This window comes from Antechinus flavipes, chromosome 2 (assembly GCF_016432865.1).
Source record: "Antechinus flavipes isolate AdamAnt ecotype Samford, QLD, Australia chromosome 2, AdamAnt_v2, whole genome shotgun sequence".
Taxonomy (NCBI): domain Eukaryota; kingdom Metazoa; phylum Chordata; class Mammalia; order Dasyuromorphia; family Dasyuridae; genus Antechinus; species Antechinus flavipes.
This window is the reverse complement of record NC_067399.1, coordinates 186,307,381-186,331,819: the sequence shown is the minus strand read 5'-3', so window position 1 is coordinate 186,331,819 and position 24,439 is coordinate 186,307,381. Positions and strand designations below refer to the sequence as shown.

Below are 24,439 nucleotides of genomic sequence, written 5' to 3'. Positions count from 1 at the left end.
ATCTAATCTGTTTTTTATTTTATTTTGTGGCCCTTTTTTCATATTAAGAATTTCTAAGACATAAATTTAAAAGATAGTAGACAGGTTTCCTATGAGTCACTGACCATTCTCTTGCCTTTCTACTTTCCAGCAGTTGACTGATTTTGGCTTTCAGGTATGTTTGGAGATTGATTCAAACATGACTCCTCTGAGAGGAGCCAGGAAAATTGAAGAAATATGTAGGCCATCTAAATTCTGGGGATATTCTTTCCCAATTACACTTGTAATGGCAGACTAAATCCCAAAAGCAAGGCTAACAGTCTTCTAAGGATACCCAATATAGAGGTTTTAAATTTTTTGTGTCTGGGACCACTTTAACATTATATGTGTGTAAAACAAACAAAAAACCAATAAAACAAAGAAAAGAGTTTGATTTCTAAGAAAAGCATGAGAATTAGCTGTTCAGCATGACCAAGAAGAGAGAAATAGAATAAGTTAATGATAAGAAAGCATATCTTCTGAAAACCAGTTCTAAAACATGAGAATAATATATTTATGAAGATTGTAGGAACTTTAAAAATTGAGTGAACTAGGTAGGACAATTTTTGTATGATCTGACTTTTCTTAAAACTGAAGTAGGACTCTGGATTAGATAAAATTTTAGGATGTCTAAAAGCCTATTTTTCTAAGGTAAAATTATTTCACTGTACTCTACAGTTTTTAGAAATGTTCTCCTTCCTACAAGATTTTCATATTTGACATCAAAAGAGTTTAAATAGGCATATGATGAACTTTCCTTGTAGATCCATAATGTTCTGAAGATTGTTCCTCAATAAGAAACGTTAGAATGTGCAGAAGGTATAATTATGTGGAATAAAGAAGGAGCATCTTAAGTCAAGAACTCAATTAATCAATCAGCAAACACTTATTGGGAGAAAAGGAGAAAACTCATACATATAAGTATATACGGAATATAAGCAAGATAAATACAAAATAATGGGAAAGGGAAAATGAAAAATGGTTCATATAACTCAAGGTGTGAAAGTCTGCCAACGAAGATCATCACCATCTAATATTTAATATTTAATAGATATGTTCTAGACAATTGTGTTGGGCAAATAGAGGGTTAATCGACTACCCAAGATCATAAAGCCAGTGAATATAGAAGTCAAGATTTTAAACAAATCTTCTTAATTCTAGAACCTGAATTCTATTCACTATATACATGAATCCATCCAACATGGTGTAGTGAAAAGAGCTCTCTCTCTCTCTCTCTCTCTCTCTCTCTCTCTCTCTCTCTCTCTCTCTCTCTCTCTCTCTCTCTCTCTCTCTCTCTTTTTTTCTCCAGAGACACATACACACATAGAAAGGAACAAACATTTTTTAAGTGTCTACTATGGGCTACGCACTACACTAAGCACTTTACAAATATTATGGGCTAGGCACTACACTAAGCACTTTACAAATATTATGGGCTAGGCACTACACTAAGCACTTTACAAATATTATGGGCTAGGCACTACACTAAGTACTTTACACATATTATCATCTAATTGGTAAAATGATTTTAAAATGTTAACAGTTTCACTTTTATGGTAGCAAACTCTTATTTTCTGCATGATAATGTAATTCCTGGAATATGGGAGTCAAGCTGTATTTTTAATGTCAAATAATAAAAAGTTTTGATGATCCTGAGAACTTTAAAGAATGTTTTATTTTGCAAAATAAAAGAGGAACACCTTGAATTTCTAAGAGTGATAACACCTTTTCCAAAATATTCATCATGAAATATTAAAAAAAAAGTCCATTTTCCAAAAGCACAAAACTCTTACAGAAGGAAGAGCAAACCACAGGGAGATGAATAATATTGAAAGATATCTGATTTAGAAGACAAATGCCAGGCTTCAGAATAGATTCCATTTTTATTCATTATTCTGGGCTGTGCTCATCTAAAGTACATTGTGAAAACTGAAAAGATGAGATGTAATCTCTTGCATTGACACCACAGGGCAAAGTGACCAAGAACACCTCTAGATGGATCTTTTATTTTTATCACCTAACAAGAATAGAAGGGTGGGACCTAAAATCTATGCCAGCCATTCAGATCAGTTAAGAAGTTATGAGTTAAAAAACACAAAATACACAATTGATTAATTTCTCTCAAGACCCATTGATCCAATAATACCCTGATTTATTTCTGGAAAATTAATTCTATTTCCAATCATTAATATATGCATCTAGGATTTAAGAGCTTTGGGACATAACTGTTTCTTTAACTTGAGGAAGATTTAAAGTTAATTTGATAATTGGAATTTAGGACATTAGATTAAGCAAAAAACATGATTATCTTTTTATATATACTGTGATATTTTTCAAAAGATTTCTGAATTACAAATTGTTGAATATCTTCAGAACTCATTCTGTCTGTCATCTTGCTTCCAGAAAAGAATATATGTATTAGATTATAAAGGATTTTTAGGGAATGAAATTGTATTACTTCACTCTGCTTAAAGAATGTATTCCTCAAAAGCAAGAAATGTTTGGTTGATCAAGCATTAAGCTGGGATGGTAGAGCCAGCTCCACATCAGTAGCTAACTCACTGGATGATCCTGAGCAAGTATCAAACCTCAACCTTTCTATAATTCAGTCTATCAGTCTTGAAAATGGAGTATTACCCATTTCTTCCAGCTATAGAAGAACCCATTGAAGACAAATAGGATGAAAAATACTCAAAAATTATTTTGTCTTTTTAAGAGTGAAAATGGCATATAAGTGTAATATAACATCAATTTCTAGTTATGACTTTCATTATGTAAATCAACTTCAAAGGTTTGAGAAGGGATAGAGAGAGCTAGAAAATATAACTTTAGACAATGTGTTGACTCGTTTTAATGTAAATAAATATCAACTCAGATGTGAGAATCATTTGAAACCTCTCTCCTTGCAAATCTTATATCAGCCTTTTGTACTGACTTCCTCAAAATGATGCTCAGACCTCTTTCTTCTTCTTTTTAAGAATAACATATGAAACAGAACATAGTAATGGGAGCCAGCTGCAACAGAAACATTTTGAGCAGTTTTCTGAAAAACACCATAAATTGCCACTTAAACTACATATCAGCTATTCAATGTTCTTATCCCAAAGCTGGGATGATGGATGATTCATTGGGTAATTTCCATGCCAGCCTTCTCTAGCGGTATGTCTTTTAACTTGGTCAGGAAAGAATACTACTAAGACCCTGGTGAATCTTTGTGGAAAAAAAATTCTTTTCCTTCTTCACTGTTTGGAACAGATCTAAGCAGGGCAAGACAGGAATGTTCAAATATGTTTCTTCTCCAGAAGCTCTAGTCTAGTCCCAGACAGTTGGAACATTTATATTTTTCCAATTTAAATTAAATTTATTGTTTCCAATTCATTATGAGGATATCTCTAGTCTGCTCTAATCTGGGAAGTAATTATATATGGGTCATTAAGTGTCTAGCTGACTGTCTACTTTTTACTAAATATGTAAAGAAGGTAATATACAAAAATGCTTTTTGGCATGTTTCCTTTTTGATCAATAACAACAGTCACATGACCACATAACCTATATTTCCTATTGGAAAATAATTATTCTTCCTTATCTATCTCGCCAGGATAATAAGTTTGATATTTGAGAAGGATCTTTGAATTTCTATACCTAAGCCAGAAAGAATGTACTTTTTCAATCCTTACAAGTAGTTTTTGCCTTGCTGTTACATTAATTTTATTAAGGCAAGTTTTGACATTAGTTTTCTAGCAAGTTAAACGTTAAGTAGAAATGTTGATCTATTCTAAATAAAGGAAAATGTTCTGAGATCAATGGCTGCTGAAAGAACTCTTAGAAACCAATTTTTTTACATCAAAGCAAACAATGAATCATAACTAAGATGGGTCTCCCAAAGGTCCAATCTATCAGGTGCATTTGGTTTGCTAGCAAATACCCAATTCTATTCCATCTTTAATGCAGAATGCAAAATACATCTAGAGAGACCTCAAAACCACAAGAAAAATACATGCTTGTATCATGAAGACATATGCCAAGCAACATTTGCTTTGCAATTTACTAAAGTTCAAAGAAGTTGATTACTCAGTCACTCAACGGTAAGATAATTGTTAGTCTTTCAACATTTGATTTTAAACCACTTTTTTCAAGAATAATTGCACTTCAGTATGAAAGCTTTTTACATTTTAAGGCATTGAGATGTCCAAGTATTTTTAATTTGGAGAGGAAAAACTTAGATTAATTCCTAATTTATTTACTACATTTTACCATCTCACTAAAAGACAAACAAGTTTTGCAATTGGTACTGAATTTTCCAGAGTTGCTGTAAAGATAAAATGAAATATTATATATAAATAAAATATGTTAAAATAATATTTTGTAAAATACTACATAAATCCTAAAGCACTATGGAAATATGAGAATGTTTATTCTTCATAACTATTCACTTTCCTTTGTTAAAAACGGACTCTGGGTTTTTAGAATTTATTTTTATATAATCCTCTTTGATTTGGGTACTCACTACAATCATAAAGATTCTAATTTATCCATGCTTTCCCATTTTGTGTGACTTCTGAGACTCTTCTTAGAATTCTGGAGACCTTCCTCTAGATCTCTTGATTTTTCATAGATATCTGTATCTCTGTATAGAGTGGTATATACAAATAGTTCACTTGTACCTCATTTTTCTTCTTCAAATGGCCTTTTTGTTCTCAGTCATGCATTTGATAACCTCCCTTATGCCTCTTCTCCAGAACAATTCCTAGATTTTTTTTTTTTTTTGCAAAATTGAATCTCTGTCAACTTCTAAGGACCATTATGCCATTAAAAAGTTGATTCAGTCTTTGTTTTTTCTTCTAAAAATCCAAGCTTATTGTGTAAAGTGATTAAAAAATATTGAAGATGAAAATAAGAAGTGTCTCGAACAGTGAAACAGCTGCTATCACGTTATTTTATTGTCTACAAGATGTTAAGTGCTAGTTAGACTATAATTTCTGGCTAATTAACACATCTGAATTAGATGTCTTTGGTGCTAGCTAGTCCATCAAGATTTCTTCAGTCCTTGTGCTGCCCACATAATTTTTTGTTGCCTTAATACAACCATTGTGCTTTGGCCTGCAGGGTTGTGATTTCAGTGTCCTAACTGATTTATATTTATGTTTGAGAATAACATTAATTAGGCTGTCAAAATAGGTTTTAATCTTGTATACAACATCTTTTGCCTTCAAAGTTGGACTTCTCCAATACAGAGATATGCATTTAGATATTCATAGGCTCGATTACTGTAATTCCTTTTATGCTGTTATCCTTCAAGACTAATTAAGGAAAGATAGTGAATTTAAGTGCTACCATTAGATCCCCACCAAATGATGCTGCCTGCTACTTAAAATACCTCTTATTTTGATGATATCATTGTGTTTTATGGGATGAGATGCTAATTTTTTTTTTTTGGCTTGCAAATACCATCTTGGATTGAATTCAGCTTCACTCTTCACCATTCCAGGTGTAAACTGATGAGTTTTGGCACTTATAACACTACTTATACACTTACTTTAATGTGTTCAGGGTTTAATCCAGCAGCAGATTTGAGAATACAGTCTGGTAGAGTGATGTCACTATACCTCCTGAAGTGAAATGTTCATGATTTCAAAGAAAAACCTTCTATTACTAAGAATGGGTGACAAATTAAAGGTACTCTCATTACCCATTGGCATAAATTTCATCTGTTTTGTGTCATTTACCAAACGAATGGGCTCTTCCAGTGTCAACTTAATTTGTTATCCATACAAAAGTTTTGGATGGAGCTTTTCTAATATATATTTAGGGAATACTTGAATGAGTTATTAATTTTAGAGAAAAATTTTAATGAAAAGGTCCTCTCCTCATCTTGTCTCAGTGATATCAGCTGTCTTCATTTCTTCTCTGTTTGCATTTCTGTTACACTTACCCAAACCCTGAATGTAGAAAACTAGCTTCCCTCTCCATCAACCCATTTTCTTTAGTTCTATTGACTTGCCTTTGGAAAGTATTGCTAAAATAAGATTAATTCATTTGATTCCAAACAGGTGTGTGTCTCTAGGAACTTGTACTTTATCCATTTGATGTGTTTACAAATATTTATAGATTGAGGGAGGGGGGGAAGGGGGATACGGGTCCAACTCAATATTATCATCTGTATAGGTAACACCTAGTATGAAAAATACCTGGACAGATGCAGATCAGCAGCTTCTCATTAACTTCCTGGTACATCAAGAGGCTTAATGATTTGTCCAGATCACCTAAACAGTATGTGTCAGAAGCAGGACTTGAACCCAGGTCTTTTTGCCTCTGAAGCTGGCCCTTTATCCTCTGTACCCTGTAGCCTTTACAAACATATACAAACACCCAAAATTTATTCAATCTTCTTGGTAAATGAGCTATTTATTTTACATGAATAATATTTCCAAATTAGCTATAGCTTGTTACTTTTTGCATTGATTTATTTAAGTGAACATTGTTCATGGAAAAATGTATTTCATACCTTATAAATCAGGATAAACTAAAAATAATCTCTCCCTTATGGACTCTCAAGATCATCATTATGAACATTAGTTAATTTAATATTTTGCTTTCGTTATAAAGAACTATTAAAGTGTAGAAAGCTATTTAATGCTATACCAAACGACCAGAGTGCTATACTTTTGCATTTTTCTAGCTCCCAACTAAATCCTCCTGCATGCAGTGATATCTTTTTTTTAAATCATCTCTAATTTACTTTGTAGCAAAAACTGTAACTACACTATTAGAAGGAGGTATGCTTCTATCCTGAGAGGAGTTGTCTATGTGGCCACTGCTGTATCCTTCACAGTCCTCCAGTGTAACTATTGCAATCAGGACACTCCCAAAGAGGTTTCCATCACTGTAGGAGAATTATGCAAAAACTCCTTCCCCATTATAAACCTTTGTGATCTCTCTGCCTTTTCCTGCCATTCCAAATCTCTTTTCAGCATTCTGTGTTTTAAAATGGATTTCAATTTATATGTTCTCTTTTTCTTTTATTATTTGTACTTTGAATCTAAGAGCAGAATGGAAAGCTTTGTTCCCTGTTGAAGGAATTAAATGCATGAACCAGCCAATAGGAAAGAGATTTGGAAAACAGGATTGTTTAATCATAAAATCAAAATTATATTCTTAGACAATACATCATTGGTTTTCTCATCCTAATGAAATGTAGAATCATTTACATAATAGGCAACATAATGCTATTTGCTTGTTTTTATAGCTACCTACATGTGGCATTGATACTTTAACTGTGTGAACTCAGGTAAATCATTTCTGTGAGTTTCAGTTTCCTCATCTGTAAAATGAAGTGGGTGAAGTATAGGATGTCTAATGTTTCTTCCACATCCTAAATCCTATGATACCATATTTTAAAAATCAGCAGTGAATTGATATTATCCAATTTGTACATGAGATTGACAACATACTTATTAAGCTGAAAGGGAATCATTAATGAACCCTAGTCATAGCTTTTTTTTTTTTTTGAAAAGAGTATAATTAGTTAGATCCTTTATCTTCATAGTATAAATTTAGTTTTTATTGATATTTTAATCAAAAAATACAAAATGTTTCTTGAATTTTTATCAATTTTTTTTTGAATTTTCATCATTATCTATATCCTGTGAATCAAAAGCTTTTGATAGCTTAGATTTTCATTATTCTCTTTTCATAAGAAGGATTGTTGTATACGAGATCAAAAACTATACTTAGAATTGAACATATCTCTGGGTTCAAATTCCCACCTTTGACACTTACTAGCTATGTGACTCTAGAGAAATCATTTGTCTTTACTGAGTTTCAGTCCCTACATTTGTAATATGAGGACAATAATGGTACCTATGGTTTTTACCATAGGTAAGTTACAGTATTATAGTATTACAGTAATTACAGTAGGTAAGCACATGTAAAGAGTAAGATGATACATGACACTGGAGACATGGTAAGTTTGAGATATGTCATACATCCAGATGAAGATATTAGATAACATTTTTATTCAGTTTTTCAGACTAAAGATGGGGAAAATGAAGCCCAGAGAAGACAGTATTTGAGGTAAATAATGAGATAAGAAATACAAATAGGAGATGTTGTGGAAGAAAAGGAGCAGTTACTGACAGAGAAATAATAAGTGATGAAATCCTGTCCATGAAAGTGGAAGAGATCAAGAACATCAAGGTCAAAAACTGATCTTTTATCTTTTAACATAAATTCTAATTCTTGGGTTACTGGCATTTATGATTTAGGTTTCTTTACCCATTATTTCCTTTGATTCTCATATATCTGGTAACAATAATGACTAGATATAAATGGTAATTTTTGAAGATTTCTGATTTTTTACTAAAGGGGAAAAAATGAGGGTTTATATAGTGCCAAGTTTGTGTCAAATACTGGGTTAAGCACATTTTAAAAGGTTTTTCTCATTTGATCTTCACAACAAAGTAGTTATTACCATTTTACTATAGAGGAAACTGAGGCAAAAGCTAAATAATTTGTTCAAGAAGGCATAGCTAGTAAGTGTTTGAGGATGGATTTAAATTCAAATCTTCCTGACTTTAGGCCTAGCACTCTTATCTATTGTGCAACCAAGTGCCTCTGAATATACTAAGTGTCATATGATTGTATTCATGAGTGATCTTCCAAAAGAACTATTAAATGAAATATACTGCTGACATTTATTAAAAAGTATAAAATTGTCTCATGAAGAACCTAGGACACATATGCACATTGCATGCTTCACACCTCTGATATATTCACCAATTTTGACTATGATAAAAAAAAAAAATCTGGAAAGTTTCATGATATTAAACAGATCTTGCCAATGCCTATTAATTTACTTACCAGAAGCCTTCTAGGAAGTTTGAAATACTGGGCTAGAGACCATAGCATCTCATAATATTTAGCACAGGAAAAAAAAAAAGCCTTAAACATCATAGAATCCGACATCCCCTTTTATGAACCAAGAAAATGGAGTTGTAGGAATGAAAATTTGCTTGTCCAAGATCAAGCAGAATTACAGTTTGAATTGTCTTTTAATACCAAGTGTAATGCTCTCTACACCATACTATACTGCTTCCTCTGACTATAATTAAAAAGGTATTTTTGGCAGTGACTAATACATCACAATTTACATTCCAAATTTCTTCCTATTCATTCATCCAACAGATACTAATGCTTATATACATTGTGTTGTATACAAAACACTATGATAGAGGCAGAGGTGAGATAAGGGAGAGCTAAAAATTAGAGAAAACTACTAGAGAAAACTCCTAGACTCAAAGTCTAGGAAGAAGAAACTGCCATTCTCCCTTAAAATTAGTGTGATCTTAAAATTGTATAAATAAGATCCTTTTCATATTCATTACTGACTTTTTCATTTGTTTTTTAAAAAAAAAAAGTTTTCAAAATATCTAATGTTCTTTGGTTGCTAGATCCAATTGTCTCAGAACATACTGTAATAGTCTTCCTCAACAGCTGCAGATGCCACAGATGAATTGTTAGTATAAAGTGCTGTGTCATCTTTTTTTTTTTCCCTTTTCTCCATCCAGATGGTTGATCATTGTGCAAAAAAAGAGTGGTGATTAAATATCACCATTATCTGGCTAAAACTGAACAAAATTGTCACAATCCAAATTTTAGGGTCCACAATGCATTAAGCTATTCTGCACTTAGCTGTGTTGGAAAAAGGGGGAGAAATGTTTTATGGAACTTTTGGAAATGTTGTAAGCTGCACAGTAATATATTGACTAATGTGGAAATGCTGAATATTTAAGAATTACAATAATATAATTCCCTCTCCTATACCATAGCAAAAAACTCAAGAAAATATGGTCTAATATTATTATTTAGGTAGGTAACTATTTGAAGGTTTTAATTCAAGTTACAATTACTCAGTAATTACACTACTTTGGAGGCCACACTAGAGAAGCAGATACAATAAATGAAATTTCCTCTGACCTAAGACTCTTTATTATTTGTTATATTTCAGCAATATTTTGGACCCAGGATCACATAGCTAGAAAGTGTTAAGTGTCTGAGACCAGATTTGAACTCAGATTCTCCTGACTTCAGCTCTGGTGCTCTATTCATTGCACCACCTAGCTGTCCCTTTTGCTTTTATTTTTTAAAAAAATGTTTTGTAGTTATTATTTCTATAGGTTTATAAAAGTTTACAAGTTTAATAAGTTTATAGTTTTATAGTTGTTATTTTTAAAGAAGTGCAGTACCTCATGACAGAGACATATCAGACTCAAAGGTGCAAGCTCATAAATTTTGAGGGCATGAGCAATATGGAAATTTGTTGTCTTTGATTTTGTCATATAAATTTTATTTCCCTTCTTTTTTCTGATGGGGGAAGATGGAAGAAAGAGAAAACATGGATTCATTGAAAAAAATAAATTTTAGAAAAAAGGAGATAAGCTTTTGATAGATATAAAAGAATAATATACTATAATTCTCCAAATCTATTCAGCATTGATCTGAACTTGCTTATTTGCATACTGTACTCCTCTTTTAGAATACAAAATCCATGACAGTAGGGACTAGTTTTTGTTTTTTTTCTGAATTCCTAGCAGGCCTTATAAATGTTTTATAAATCTTTACTGCTTTGGCTTGGTCAAAACTTTCACTGAAGTATTATCTATTATTTAAAGTAGAACAATGTTGGATCGGAGCCAGAGAAATGAAACTTATTTTTGGAAAAATATTCAGAATTATAATTTTTAAAGGTAAAATTTAAGGAATTAAGGAAGATATATGTCATAGTAGAAAGAATATTTGATTTGGAGTTAAAGTCAGAGGACTTGGATATAAATTTCTAGTTCTGCCACTTGTGATTCATTTAACAGCTGGTTTTCAGTTTCTTCATCTATAAAATAAGAATATTGGGGTAGTTGATTGCAAAAGCAGTTTCTCAGCAATGAACTCTAAGAGTTTACCTTCTAAATGACATAGATATGCTTTCTCATTCATTTATTCAACATTTACTAAATGTCTACATGGCTGATACAAATTCAGGTATCAAAGGCACTAGAAAGTTTAGAGCTTGGATCTCCTACAATGGCTTCTAGACATCTGGGCACTATCACCTGATCTGCTGATGTATCCTAAGAACTCCACCCTATAGCTAGCCTCTATTATATGAATTACATCCCCCAATTATAGCATATGCTCCTTGAGATCAGGAACTCTTTTATCTAATAGTATGCTCAAAATTTAACATAATACTCAGAACATTTTAAGTGCTTAATAAACTTTTTGCATTTGTTCACTCACTCAACACATGGTCCCTTATGGAGCTCAAGATCCTCTCCACTTTTAACTCTCTCAAAGTTCCCCTCTTCTTCTAAATCTTATACTATACAAACAAGAAAAATCACTAAGGAGAAAAAGGATAATTATTTCTAAAGATAAGAAGGAGTGGGTGATGGAGGTAGTAAAGAGCAGTTACTTGCCTCTTTTAAGGATTTTGAATGAAAGAAGATAGAGTTGTATCACTGGAAGGATTTTGGAGCAATTGGGGGAATAATTCACATCTGTAAGACATTTTAAGGATCATAAAATACTTTCCTTACAACACCTCTATGATAGAGATAGAAGAACTGTTATTATTCCATTTTGCAGATGAGGAAATTGAAGTTCAGTGTGGTTAGATGCTTAATCCTCAGTCACAAAGCTAGCATGGGACAGAACAAAATTTTAATTTCAGATCTTTTGATTACATTTCCTATGTTCTTTCCATTAAGCTATGTCTTATAGGCCTCTGAATCCTATTATTCTGTGATTGAAGTTCAAGTTTTCTGGCTCATATTCATAAGAATAATGAATGGCAATGGTGTGTGGAGTTAAAGAGTGTTAAATTGGTACAAAATGATGAAAAAAATAAGAGCATGAATACTACAAAAACATTGGAATCATACTTCAAAGACTGCAATTGTTCTATTTTGGTGAAGAAAGAGTAGATTTACTTGATTTGCCTCTACTTCTGAAAAAAAAAAAAAACAACTAGATTTTACCTGTGGCAACATGATGCAAAAATAGCAAATTTAAGAATTTTTAAAGTAATAATAATAACAATGTCAATAGAAGTAAATAATTCAAATCCCTTTGATTATATACATGACATTGTCATGGAGCCAAAAGAAACATAATATTTTCCTATCTTTATGGGGAGAAGGAAAAGGAAGCAGGACATGCAATATGATTCAATTCCAGGAGCATTTTATAAGCTCTTGCTAGAGCTAGTATTCTGCCTGGCTATAGGGAATTAATATTCTACAGAATAAAATATTCCTTTTGGATACAAGATCTCAGAAAATACAATTTTGGTAATAGAGTATGCAAATTTCTTCTCAATCATGGCCTCTTCAGTAACAATCAAGAACATTTCAATACCATAAAGATAATATCCAAAAAATAGATCTGTTTGATAAAGTTGTGTAGTTGGCTGAGGATGTTGATAACAACTGTTATATAATTTTCCAAAAACAATTGTTATATAATTTTCAAAAATAATTAAATGACTAAGAGAAGATAAGACATGTTTTATTATAGGATTCAAGCAAATGACCCATTTCTACATGATAAATAATTAGTAATACACGAAAAATAGTTTTTAACTGTAATTTTAAATTAACCCAGTCATGCTAGCCTGTTTATATTGCTTATTGCTACAAAATTAGCATCATCAATGTTTTTGGAGAGGAGGGTTGGGGAGATATCTAATAATCCACATTTTAAATGAATTTACTAATTGGAGTTTACTAATTAGTTTACTAAATTACTAAATTGGTTTACTAATTTAGAGTTTACCAAGTAGAGGAAAAGATTTAACAAAGTCCTGAAAGGGGTCTTGATGTCAGTCAGGTTGATTCAACCTCAGGAACAGCAAAGCCTAATTATATTTCTTTCCCTCACTTTAGAAAAAAATCACTATTGCCTCTTCTTTCCTCTGCTATCAAAGTAAACTGTGTTCAGTTTATGCTGAAGGTGAGATTAGATTAGATAAAGCATTAATTAAGGCTTAATATATGCCAGACACAGGATTTGGTGCTGTTATCTGGGGTTTTATCCATAGCATCTATTAGCAATTATATTTTGAAAACTAGAAATGTCTATATTTTGCTTCAACTGTAACACTAACTCTAGATGTATGATAAAAGGATAAAGAAACACTCTTTAGTGAATGAGGCAGAAAGTTTTTGCCATTTTCAGTGGGGCTACATTTTAGTGGAGGAAGATAACATATAAAAGGGACATGAAAAACTAGGAAATAAGACAAGGTAGAAAATTCAAGATCATCAAGTGTGGAACCAATTAGAAATAAGCATAGCTGATGTGGACATTTCTTCAAATATAAGTTATAAGGAGGAAATTACACATCCAAGGAAAAGGCTATAGGGGTAAATGCATCTCCAACATGAAAGACAGCTGGGACAAAGATTCAGAAAGTCAGGAACAAACGTTTATGATCTATTTAATTAAATAATTGAGAAAATATATTTTCCCTTGTCTCTTCAGCAATCTGTTGGAAAGGTCTATATTCCCTTTCCATTAGCAGTGGCAGAATAAGATAAAAAGTACTTGCTTCAGGACTCTTAAGGACATTATTTCATCAGCAAGGGTATCCTCTCTATTAATGTATATTGCAGTCCAGCTGCAGCATCATAGATTATTTTTGAGTTGCTGTGCCCCTAGAATTCTATTGATGAATCTCTCTGAAGTCTTATCCTTGGACAATAGATTAAACAGTCAAACAGTCTATCTATATTCAAAAACTCTACATATTTGCATTATTTTGAGAGCCCAGGGTCAGCTCCATATCATAGTGAGGCACTGGAGAAAGACTTCAATGCAAGAAGATGAAAATATGAGATAGTATTGTATTTTTCTATAAGAAAAACAATAGCATTTGCTGGGCAATTTATGTAAAGAAAAGCTGTCTTAATCATGGCTTACCCAATTTTTTTTAGATTAATTTAAATTAAATAAATTTGATATGGTTCACAACACAGATGTAAAAAGGAAATGTCTGAGAATACCTAAGTATTAATGAAGATAACTAAGAATGAATGTCTGTTGAGTTCATTGTTTAAATTTTCTAGGCAAATCTCTCTATGATTACGTGGCATTTCAGTTGTTCTTGTTTGCAAATTTCGTTATAATAGTCACCATATGTTTCATTGTTCACTCTTGAGAGGAGCACAGCTGGCAAAATATATTACCTTAGTCATTTCCATGATGTCCTATCTACTCAATCTTAAGGTTTTGAATGAAGATGAGTATAATTTTCATAATATATTCTTTTTTTCCTCTGCAGTGCCTTTTAATGTTACTTTTATGCAAGGGTGGTACAGACAATTTCATCAATATGATTGTTATTGCTTAAGAGAAACACAACTTCATTAACTTTGCAATATTATCTGGGGTTTTATCCATAGCATCTATTAGCAATTATATTTTGAAAACTAGAAATGTCTATATTTTGTTTCAACTGTAACACTAACTCTAGATGTATGATAAAAGGATAAAGAAACACTCTTTAGTGAATGAGGCATCACTAATTGGTTAACATAAAGATAATTACTTATATTTCTAATACTATGCATAAAAGACCCATTAGGTGTTTTTTTAAACCAATAAGATTTCTTCATAATTTTTCTTCTGCATTTTACCCATTTAGGAGAAATAAAATTATGTAGGTATCAGGTAAGTAAATTTAAAAAGTTTAATGAGGAAAAAAGGGGAGTATTTGTTTTTATTACCTCTGATGTCACTATGTTCAGAGTCTTTTTGAGACAGTTCCTACATTAATAAGGCGAGAAATAAGTGAGCATTATCATATCTGAAAGCCAAACACATTTTTAGTGACAGAAGGTACTTGAGAAATCATTTAGTTGGAACTTCTAAATGGTATAGTCCTGAAGTCAAGAGGACTTGAGTTCAAATTCAGTCTAACACTTAATACTTATCCATGTGACCCTGGATAAGTCACTTAATCACAAATGCCTTGCCAAAAAAAAAAAAAATCATTTAGTCAAAATTTGGTAAAGGTTTTTGTAAAAGAGATTTAGGGACTAGCCACAATTCACATAGCCATAGAGACAGAGCCAGGACTAGAGCTCTTGTCACAATGGACTCCACAACCTCCTGTATAATTTTGTCACCTTATTTTTGGAAACTCAGAGACCTTTAAAGAAGTCTGAGGTGTAAGCCCTGTATTTTACCACCAATTTTGTACTTGATTCAAAAATCTAAGTGTAATATGATGGTGATACATAGAAAAAAACACAAAGGTTATATCTCTATAAACCAGTGGGAAAAAGCTTAAGGATTTTATAAAAATCATTAGAAATAAGTCACATTTTAGTATGGAAACCATCTTCAGTGAATTTTAGTCATTCAAACCTGGTGAATCCCTAAAAGTTATATGTCAAAAACTACCTTTTAGAAATATAAATTCATCTGCTTTCTACTCTAATAAAACCCATAAGTTGATTGGTAAGATATAGATAGTGGTTCGTCTGATCTGAGTTTTCATCTATCTTGCCTCTCCCAGATCCCATTAATCTATTTCAAAGATCTTCTTTGAAGTCATCATATCCTTTTGGGGGCATATTTTAAGGAATTTGGAATACATTTTATCTATTCTTGACTTTTTAGAAATTACTAAGAAATAGAAATAATGGTTGTGGAAATGGTTCCACTAAATTACTGAGCCACACTGATCATACAAAGCTATATAATAAACTTATTTTTTAAATATTTAATATTTTATTTTACCCCCCAATACATGACAACCATCTTTAATATTTTTTAAAATGTTGTTCCAAATTCTTTTCCTCCTTTCCCTACCCCTCTCACATTCAGAAGGTAAGTTATTTTATATAGACTATACATGTGCAGTCATGTAAAACAGATTTCCACATTAGTCTTTTGTTAAAAAAAAAAAAAAAAAAACACAAAAAAAAGAAGAAAAAAGAGAGAGAGATAGGGTGAAAGGGAGAGAGGAAGAGAGTGAGGAAAGGAAGTAGGGAAGGAAGGAAGGAAGGAAGGAAGGAAGGAAGGAAGGAAGGAAGGAAGGAAGGAAGGAAGGAAGGAAGGAAGGAAGAAAAGAAGGAAAAAAGAGAAAAAGAAAAAGTATGCTTTGATCTGTATGATGGTACACTTAAGGACAAGGTTTATGTCTTATACATATTTGTATTTCCTACAATACCAAGCATAATATTTTGCAAATAAGAAATTACAGAGTAAATAATTACCAATTAGTTGATGCTGGGTAAGTCAGATACTAGAGAAGATGGTTTTGGATGCTTTTGTTTTTCTTTTTCTTTTCTGGGCAGGAAAATTTGTTTTGTGCTAAAGAAATAAGTATTAGACTGTCATTTGTTTCAATGCTACTTTGTCATATTCTAATTTTTATAGGTTGCCTTTTCAAGGTCTCATTTAAAATATCTATCTCTCAATTTCTTGACAATTTTTAGTCCTTGAAATTAAAAATTACATACCTTGATCATCATAGTCATCTTTTATAAACATTGGGGACTAGATCATTTTGAATTTTTGAAATGATATACTATACCTATTTTACAATCCCTTGTTTTCCATTGGTAGTAGGAAGAAAAAGTTAGTTAACTAAAGAATTATGTAGCCACATGGATGGAGAATGAAAAACCTGTAACTAATCATCTTTTTTTCTGATTGATTGAGAATAAGTTTGTGCTTAGAAGAATTAATTGTCCATGGTAGACATCCTAGATGCATGAATCCCAAAATTAACCCAAGCATATTCTAAACCCAATATGTCATTCTCATCTGTAAATGTCAAAGAAAAGTGGCAAGGGGCTCTCAGTCTAGATAGGCCTGTCAGTTCATGCTATCCCTGTAGAGTCTTTTTTTATACTTACATTAGAAAGTGTAGGGACTGAATAGATTTCCTTTAGTTTTTCTAAATTGACATTTACTCATGTACCTTAGGAGATATATTTCTGGTACTGAGGTATAGAGAGTCACAGTCAGTGGGGAAACTCTGGATAAAGTATAAGACCCTTCAGCCCAGAGGGAACCTGCTGACAATGTCTGGTTGGGCTCCCCACTTCCCCTACAGGCTCTCGGCCTTCCTGAAAAGTTAAGGGGCCATGACAACCTATATAGAGATTGAAGCGGAGTGATACCAGGTGGCAAACTATGTATAATAACAAGTTGTTTAGGTGGTCCCACATGAGCAGTGTTGTTTCTGTTATATTATATAAAGGGGAAAGTCCTTAAAATAAGCAGACTCCGTTTTTCCACCATCCTTGGGAGTCCTACCTCAGCACTTCTTCACTAGGATAGTATATTTTAATCACCCCGGTGTGAGGGCTTTAGAAAGCAGGACACAGCACTGAGGATTTTAAGAAAAAAGAAAGAAAAGAAGAGAAAGAGGGAAGTGGGAGCTAAGACCAGCACACCCAGAGAAAGGAATGATAACTAAGGAGCCATCTTTCTTTGACTGAAGAAATGATGCATGATTGGCAACTTCCTAACAATAGCAATAGAATGGGTTGATTGGAAGGTAGAACGTTCCTCACATCAAAAGTTTTGAAATAAAAGCTGAATGGTCATGTCAGAAATTCTAACTGAATGGGGCAGCTAAGTGGTGCAGTGGACAGAGCACCAGCTCTAAAGCCAGGGGGACCTGAGTTCAAATCTGACCTCAGACACTTAACACTTCTTAACTGTGTGATCCTGGGCAAGTCACTTAACTCCAATTGCCTCAGGGGGAAAAAATTCTAATTAAGCTATAATTTAGACTACATAGCCTCTAAGAAGATAGAATTGAAAGGAAATTTGAATTACAATATGACAAACCATTGCATTCTGGAAACCAAGTTAGAAGGCTCAGTACTTCCAGCTTGGATCAGCAATGAGAAGCATTGATTGGGAATAAAATGTAAAAATTCTGCAGTGAATAAAGTTTTCTTGAATTGGGCACAAATGGAGAATCTGGTACCAGAGAAGATGACTACAGGGCAGTGAGGCCTCCAGCCCATAATTGGAGCCTTAATTTTTCCACAAATAGAAAACTCTGAAATATGTGTTAAATTGAACTGACTGCAAAGGCTTAAATTTTATTTTGCTTGGGTTTTGCTTCTTCGTGTTTTGTTTCAAATTTGAAAATTCATTTTGGTTATGAATGGGGTAGGACATCCTTTATTTACTTATTGGTTGGGGTTCAGACTTGTTTGTGTGTGTATCTAAATTTCAGAGTGGGAATTCTCTCTAAACAATACAGATAATAGATGATTATTACATTAGTAGTTCTTACAAAGTTGTCTAGAGATAGAGAAAGGTTGTGATAGGGATAGTGACTTGCCTATGTAGAAAAGGCAGAACTTGAATCCAGATCTTTCTGACTCAAAGGCTATACTTCTGGTCCTTTTGCTACTCCAGTTTACCCAAAAGATCAAGAAAATAGTGGGAAAAACTATTTAAACAGTTTAAAAGTAAAATTTTGAAATTTCATGGATTTGCATATTTATTTGTATTGTGTTTCTTAATCCTCATGATACTTTCTCTGAAAATGATTACAGACTATTCTTACTCATCCTTTCTTCAGACTTAATCTCATAAAGAACCAGCAGAATGTGTGTAGTCATCCTCCTATCTCTCAGCATAACAAACAAACCTTAGACATCTACAATTCATCCATGCTGGTACTTTTTCCTTAGATTATAGTGAAGAGTTTTTCATTACTGCTTAACGAATACTTTATTAAACTCTTGCTTTGAAGATGAAACAAAAAACTTATTGCAGTATAAACGCATTTGAGAATTGAAGAGAATGCTAAAGCTTCCAAAATAAGTATATGCCTATAGCTTAAAAGATCTGTTAAATAAACCTAATGGAAATAAAGCATATTTACCAGATATGGATGCTTATTATTCCTTAGCTGGGGTTCTTGGGAAATTGATATACTGTCAGAAAAAAGAAGCCAATCTTTCCACTTTTATCTCACACTTCTCCTCTTGGTGAATCCTTCAGCCAAAATGATCAACTTGGCATTGTTCAAACACATGCTAAAATCTTTCCCTTTTCCATGCTTTTACTTATGATGTACCCTATTCCTGAAATGCTTTCCCTCTGAGAGGTTCCTGTTGTGATGTCCATTGTTCATGGTCAAATTCCTCCCTGAGGAAATCCTTGATCCCTGACACTGAAAGTGCCTTCTGCATTTTGGGAGTCTCCTATACATTTAACATTATCTGGATTTTCTTTTATTTGTTATTTTCTTTTTTTCTTTTATTTTCTATCCCCATTCACCTTGGATAGGTGCCCTATCCAAAGGAATGTAAATTTTGATCACTGAAACCTCTGAGGATAACTAGGGGTTTTCCAGCTGATACTAAGCCTTAAACTCAAAACACTTTGTCTCTGATTGACCAACAATAGATCCCTCTGTTAGGGCACTGATTGCCTCAGAGTGAATGTAAATAACAATTGTTTCTGTTTTGTCCAGAAATCCAGATTGATTTTTTTCCCCTGCCTTATTTCTTACCTAGCCTTGATCGCTGATTAGGTGTTGCATCAGTCAAACTGAGACCTGTTAAAGTCTTTAATAGGTAAAATCTCCCACTGAATAGAGGGCTATCTCTAGTCATCCTGATCTTTATCTCACCACAAGATCCAGATGGCTCTGGAGGAGAAAGTGATGCTGGTAACTTGGCACAGCCCCCCCTCACTTAAATCCAATTCATTTGTACTTCATTGAATCACTCCATAGTACTCTGAGAATGAAAGACAAACAACAATACTTATACTATTTATTTATAGTATAATTATGGTAATGGGTATAGATATCTTACCTGTGTATGGGTAGAGATATCTTACCTGTGTATAGTGCAGTTACTGGATGTGTAAAAGATGTCTTATTTTCTCAAGGTAGACCATAATCTCTATGAACTCATGAATTTTATTTTATTAATATTTTATCCCTTACAATGCAAAATTATCCATAAGATGGGAATTCAGTAAATAGATTTCAAGAGTTAGGGATGGGAATGGAGGTAAAAAACGTAATGAAAAATGCATCCCTCTTTTTGGCAGAAGGGAAGAGAACTATAGAGATAGAGCTATATACATTAAAGTCATTATATCAGTTGTTTTTGTTTAACAGTTTTTCTTTATTAAAAGAGAAGGTCTAATTCAGAGGATTAAGGAGGGGATAAGGGTACATAATGATACAGATGTGATTGTTATAAAAAAAACAAAAAATATCAATAAACTTTATATTTTTTTAGAAGGGGAGGAGTATCTGATAGGTAACAGTGAAAATGGGCTGTATCTGTATAAAATTAAGCCTAGACAAAATTTTTAAAAAACATTTGCAATGCTGTTACAACTAAACGAAGTACCATTTTTCAGTTGCCTCATTTGCATGTTATAGTTGCTGTAAAATTATGCAGAATAGATTCTAATGCGGGAAAAGATCCACATGTCTATATTAACTTTGGTGGGTTTTTTCCTTATTTTTTTTTCCAGCTGTATCATACACAAGTTATAAAAAGACACCACCACCAGTACCCCCTCGGACGACCTCCAAGCCTTTGATTTCTGTCACTGCCCAGAGCAGCACGGAATCTACCCAGGATGCCTACCATGACAGCCGGACTCAGAGGATCCCTCCCTGGCCACAAGACGGTCGAGGCTTGTACAATTCCACAGATAGCCTGGACAGTAACAAGGCCATGAATCTTGCCCTGGAAACAGCAGCTGCTCAGCGCCATGCCTCTGAGAGCCAGAGCAGCTCCGTTCGAACAAGCGACAAAGCTGTCCTAGTGACAAAAGCTGAGGAGTTCCTCAAAAGCCGGCGTTCCTCAATAGGAATTCAGGTAGCCTATCATTAACATCTGTTCTATGATGAATTGCTTACCTTGGCTCTGTAAATAGCACCAAATGAGTCAGCCAACTTTACTGATTGCTATAATCTCACAAATAATCCTGGGTGTATATAACATTCATGCTAATTCACACCATGGTTAAGTGATATGAGACAAGTGTTCACCTAGAATACTGAGTGTAAAATGAATGAGTACATCTCAATAAGGCCTAAGATTAAGATGACATCGCAGACCAACAAGTAAATGGGTTACTAGTATCTTTCTCTTCATGTCTTTCAAATTGGTGACTTCTGAATTTTTCTTTTTGGTAAATTATGATTGCTTAGAGATTCTGGATATTAGTGATTTGAGAGGACATAATAAGATTGGCTCTTCTGTGATTTTATTTTTAAGCAGCTAGCTTTATAAGCTGATCACCAACAAAGGAGGACTGAGATAATCTTTGATTATGAAGGGTCATATTACTATATAATAACTAGATGAGAAAGTGATTATAAAACAATTATGCTATAATTATAAAATGAAAGCAAAACTCTAGCAAATTTGTTATCCAGCAATCCCAACAAATGAGGACTTGGGGCCACTAATATGGCTAAGACCCAATGACTACAACTAATTAATATCCTGAAGTGATCACAAATATTTAAATTGACACTATTCAAAGTTATAATTATGGAAAATATGGCCATTGGCTCCTGTCCAACAGAAATATGTGTGCAAATTTAAACAGGGTAAATTCATCAAGGGATTCAATATTGATATTAATCAGGACTTGGTTATAAATGTATATTTACAAGTTTTAGGATATGCCTATTTATACTTCAATTAATAGGATCTAAGAGATCTAGAGCTAAAGGGGATAGCAGAAGTCATCTAGGTCAACATCCCATTAAATGGAAAGAGGAGTGGTTTTAGAAGTGAGAAGAACAGTGTTCAAACCCTATCTCTAATACTCACTACCTTTTTGAACTTGGTTAAATTGACAATAGCATAGAGCCTCATTTTTTTCACATGCAAGATGAGAAGGTCAGACTAGCAGATCCCTAGGGACCCTTCCAATTTTAGATCTAGGATCCTATGAACTGAATTCTGTTGTGTAATACAGTTGAAGAATTTACACACAATCCAGGTAAGTTGAAAATTACTATTCAAATATCAATTTGCTGCTGAGCTTCTCAAAAGCTAAAGATTCATTATCTTTGATTCTACTCAATGTGCACCCTTTTCAGATCACAACTTGTTCCTGCTTTCTAATCTTAGTAAATCCTCATTCTTATCCTTCTATAAATCCTTCATACAGAAACTTCTCAACATACTAAAGGCCTTTCTCTAAAGCTTCATGGATCTTGGCTACCAATGCAACTTAGACATTGTCCATCTATCATCTCTCATTTTTACTAAGTGTACAATAGTATCTTCAGACAAGTAAAGAAAAGAGTTACCTAAAGTCCCCTGGTTACTTCATTATATTCAAAGTAAGAAACTGCAGAACTGAATCATACATTTGTGTTGTTCTAAAATAAGGAGGTAAAATAGATTTGCACAGGGTACAAAGACCCTGTTCAAATCTATCCTGCCTGCCTGTGTGTGTGTGTGTGTGTGTGTGTGTGTGTGCCTGTGTGCAAACGCAGGTATAATAGGGTGCATGGAGTATATATTATACAAGTATATGTATAATAAATGCACATATGTATGTATATACATATCCTATTATACAGGTATATATATGCATATGATTATTTCCAAAGAACAATGTAGCCAGCTTCCATTATTTCCAAACAGGTCATATTCATTTCACTTTATCCCAGACAAATCTTAGATTTTATCTATATACACAAGTTTGTTGATAAGATTCTAAGTTAGCACAACTTACACTGGCTTTTTCTTCTTCCCTTCCTAAGTAGCCTGTATCTGGCAGAAAACATTTTGAATTACTATCCTCCCAATTCAGGGAAGATATAAACTAGAAATGCTGCAAATTGAGAGAGAAAATAAAGACATAAAAACAGAGACAGAGAAAAGAGTTTAGCTTAAAATAGTGTTTTACATTGTTAAAGGAGGAACTAATTGTATGAGTAGTAGACTAGACATTGAATTGGAGATCTGAGTTCAAGTCTTATATCTACCTATACAATCTTGTACAACTTGGGCAAGCCACATCTTCATTGTGATCCATAGGTTCTACTTTGGCAAAAGTAAAGGTTTAGAGTAGCGAGAAAGAACTTTCATTATACACTGATGGTCAGGGGATTAATACCTGATCAGTAAAGATATTGCAAGGGATGACTGTTCTAGCACTGGGTGCAGGACTGAGTTAACATTTGGCAACTCCCCAGTTCTTGATCACAGTTCCAGGGCAGAGAGAGGACTCAGTTTCAAGTTGCATTTTCAGGGAAGAGAGTTGTGGTCAAGAAACCAGAGCATAGAGAAGTATAGCAGTGACCTAACTTTCCTCAGATTACACCATCTTGGAAATACAGAAAATGTACAGACCTCCAGAATGAGCTATCAAAGCAAAAGAGCTTGAAATTTGGGACAGAGACTTCCCACCCCACTCCAATCCCCCATTCCCCAGAAATAGGCAAAGCTGATCAACTAACATAAAGTCAAAAGTCAAGAAATTGGATGGAAAATTAACAAAAAATAAAGCAAAAAAAGAACCTGACCATAAAAGACTATTAATGTGATTAGGAACTTAGAGATCAAAAAGAAAACAATGATGTGAAAATATATTTTATAAACAAAAGCATGAAAGAAAAATGCCAATTAGACACAAGCCCAACAATAAGTATTCCTTGAAGGACTAAAGAGAAAGAATTTGTTTTAAAAGATCAACTTAATAATTGTTAAAACAGCAGTGATAAAATTTGGAAGAAGTGTAGAGTTCAAGAGCAAAGATAATGAATTCTATTTTAAATATATTGAGTTTAAGATGCCTAATTTAACATATCCAAAAGGAAATCCATGGGACAAGACTGGAGCCCAAGAGTGAAACAAAGACAGGTTATATATATTTGAGAGTCATAAGATCATAGATATAAGTCTAATCCTCTCATTTTACAGATAAGAAAAATAAAATCAGAGAGGCTGAGTTGCTCAAGTTCTCATAGCTGGTATTAGAGTTGGAATTTGAACTCAGATACTGTGACTTTGGCAACTAGATGGCATGATGAATAGAGTGCCAGACTTTAAATCAGGAAAACTCATTTTACCAAGTTCAAATCTGGACTCAGAGGAGGCAGAGCCAAGATGGGGGAACTCACCCAACTTTTCTCCCAAAGCACTCCAAATTCCTTTAAATAATGATTCTAAACAAATTTGGCCTTAGATACTTATTAGCTGCAGAGCTTTGGGCAAGTTATTAAGCTTGTTTGCCTCCGTTTTTCATGTGGAGCTGGAGAAGGAAATGGAAAACACTCCAGTATCCTCACTAAGAAAACCCCAAATGAGGTCAGAGGCATGACTGAAAAGAATAAACAACAACTCTGACTCCAAATCCAGCACATTTTCCACTGTAGAATGCAATG

At 33.3% G+C, this 24,439-nt stretch overlaps 1 protein-coding gene across 1 annotated transcript in view; it reads left to right on the top strand.

Moving 5' to 3' along the window:
• DLGAP2 (DLG associated protein 2) overlaps window positions 1-24,439 on the top strand; it is a 1,170,371-nt gene that overhangs the window by 1,094,571 nt on the left and 51,361 nt on the right. The window contains exon 9 of the mRNA XM_051976005.1: window positions 20,554-20,903. Within this exon, the coding sequence (XP_051831965.1) occupies window positions 20,554-20,903 (350 nt within the window). The remainder of the gene's footprint in view (window positions 1-20,553; window positions 20,904-24,439) is intronic.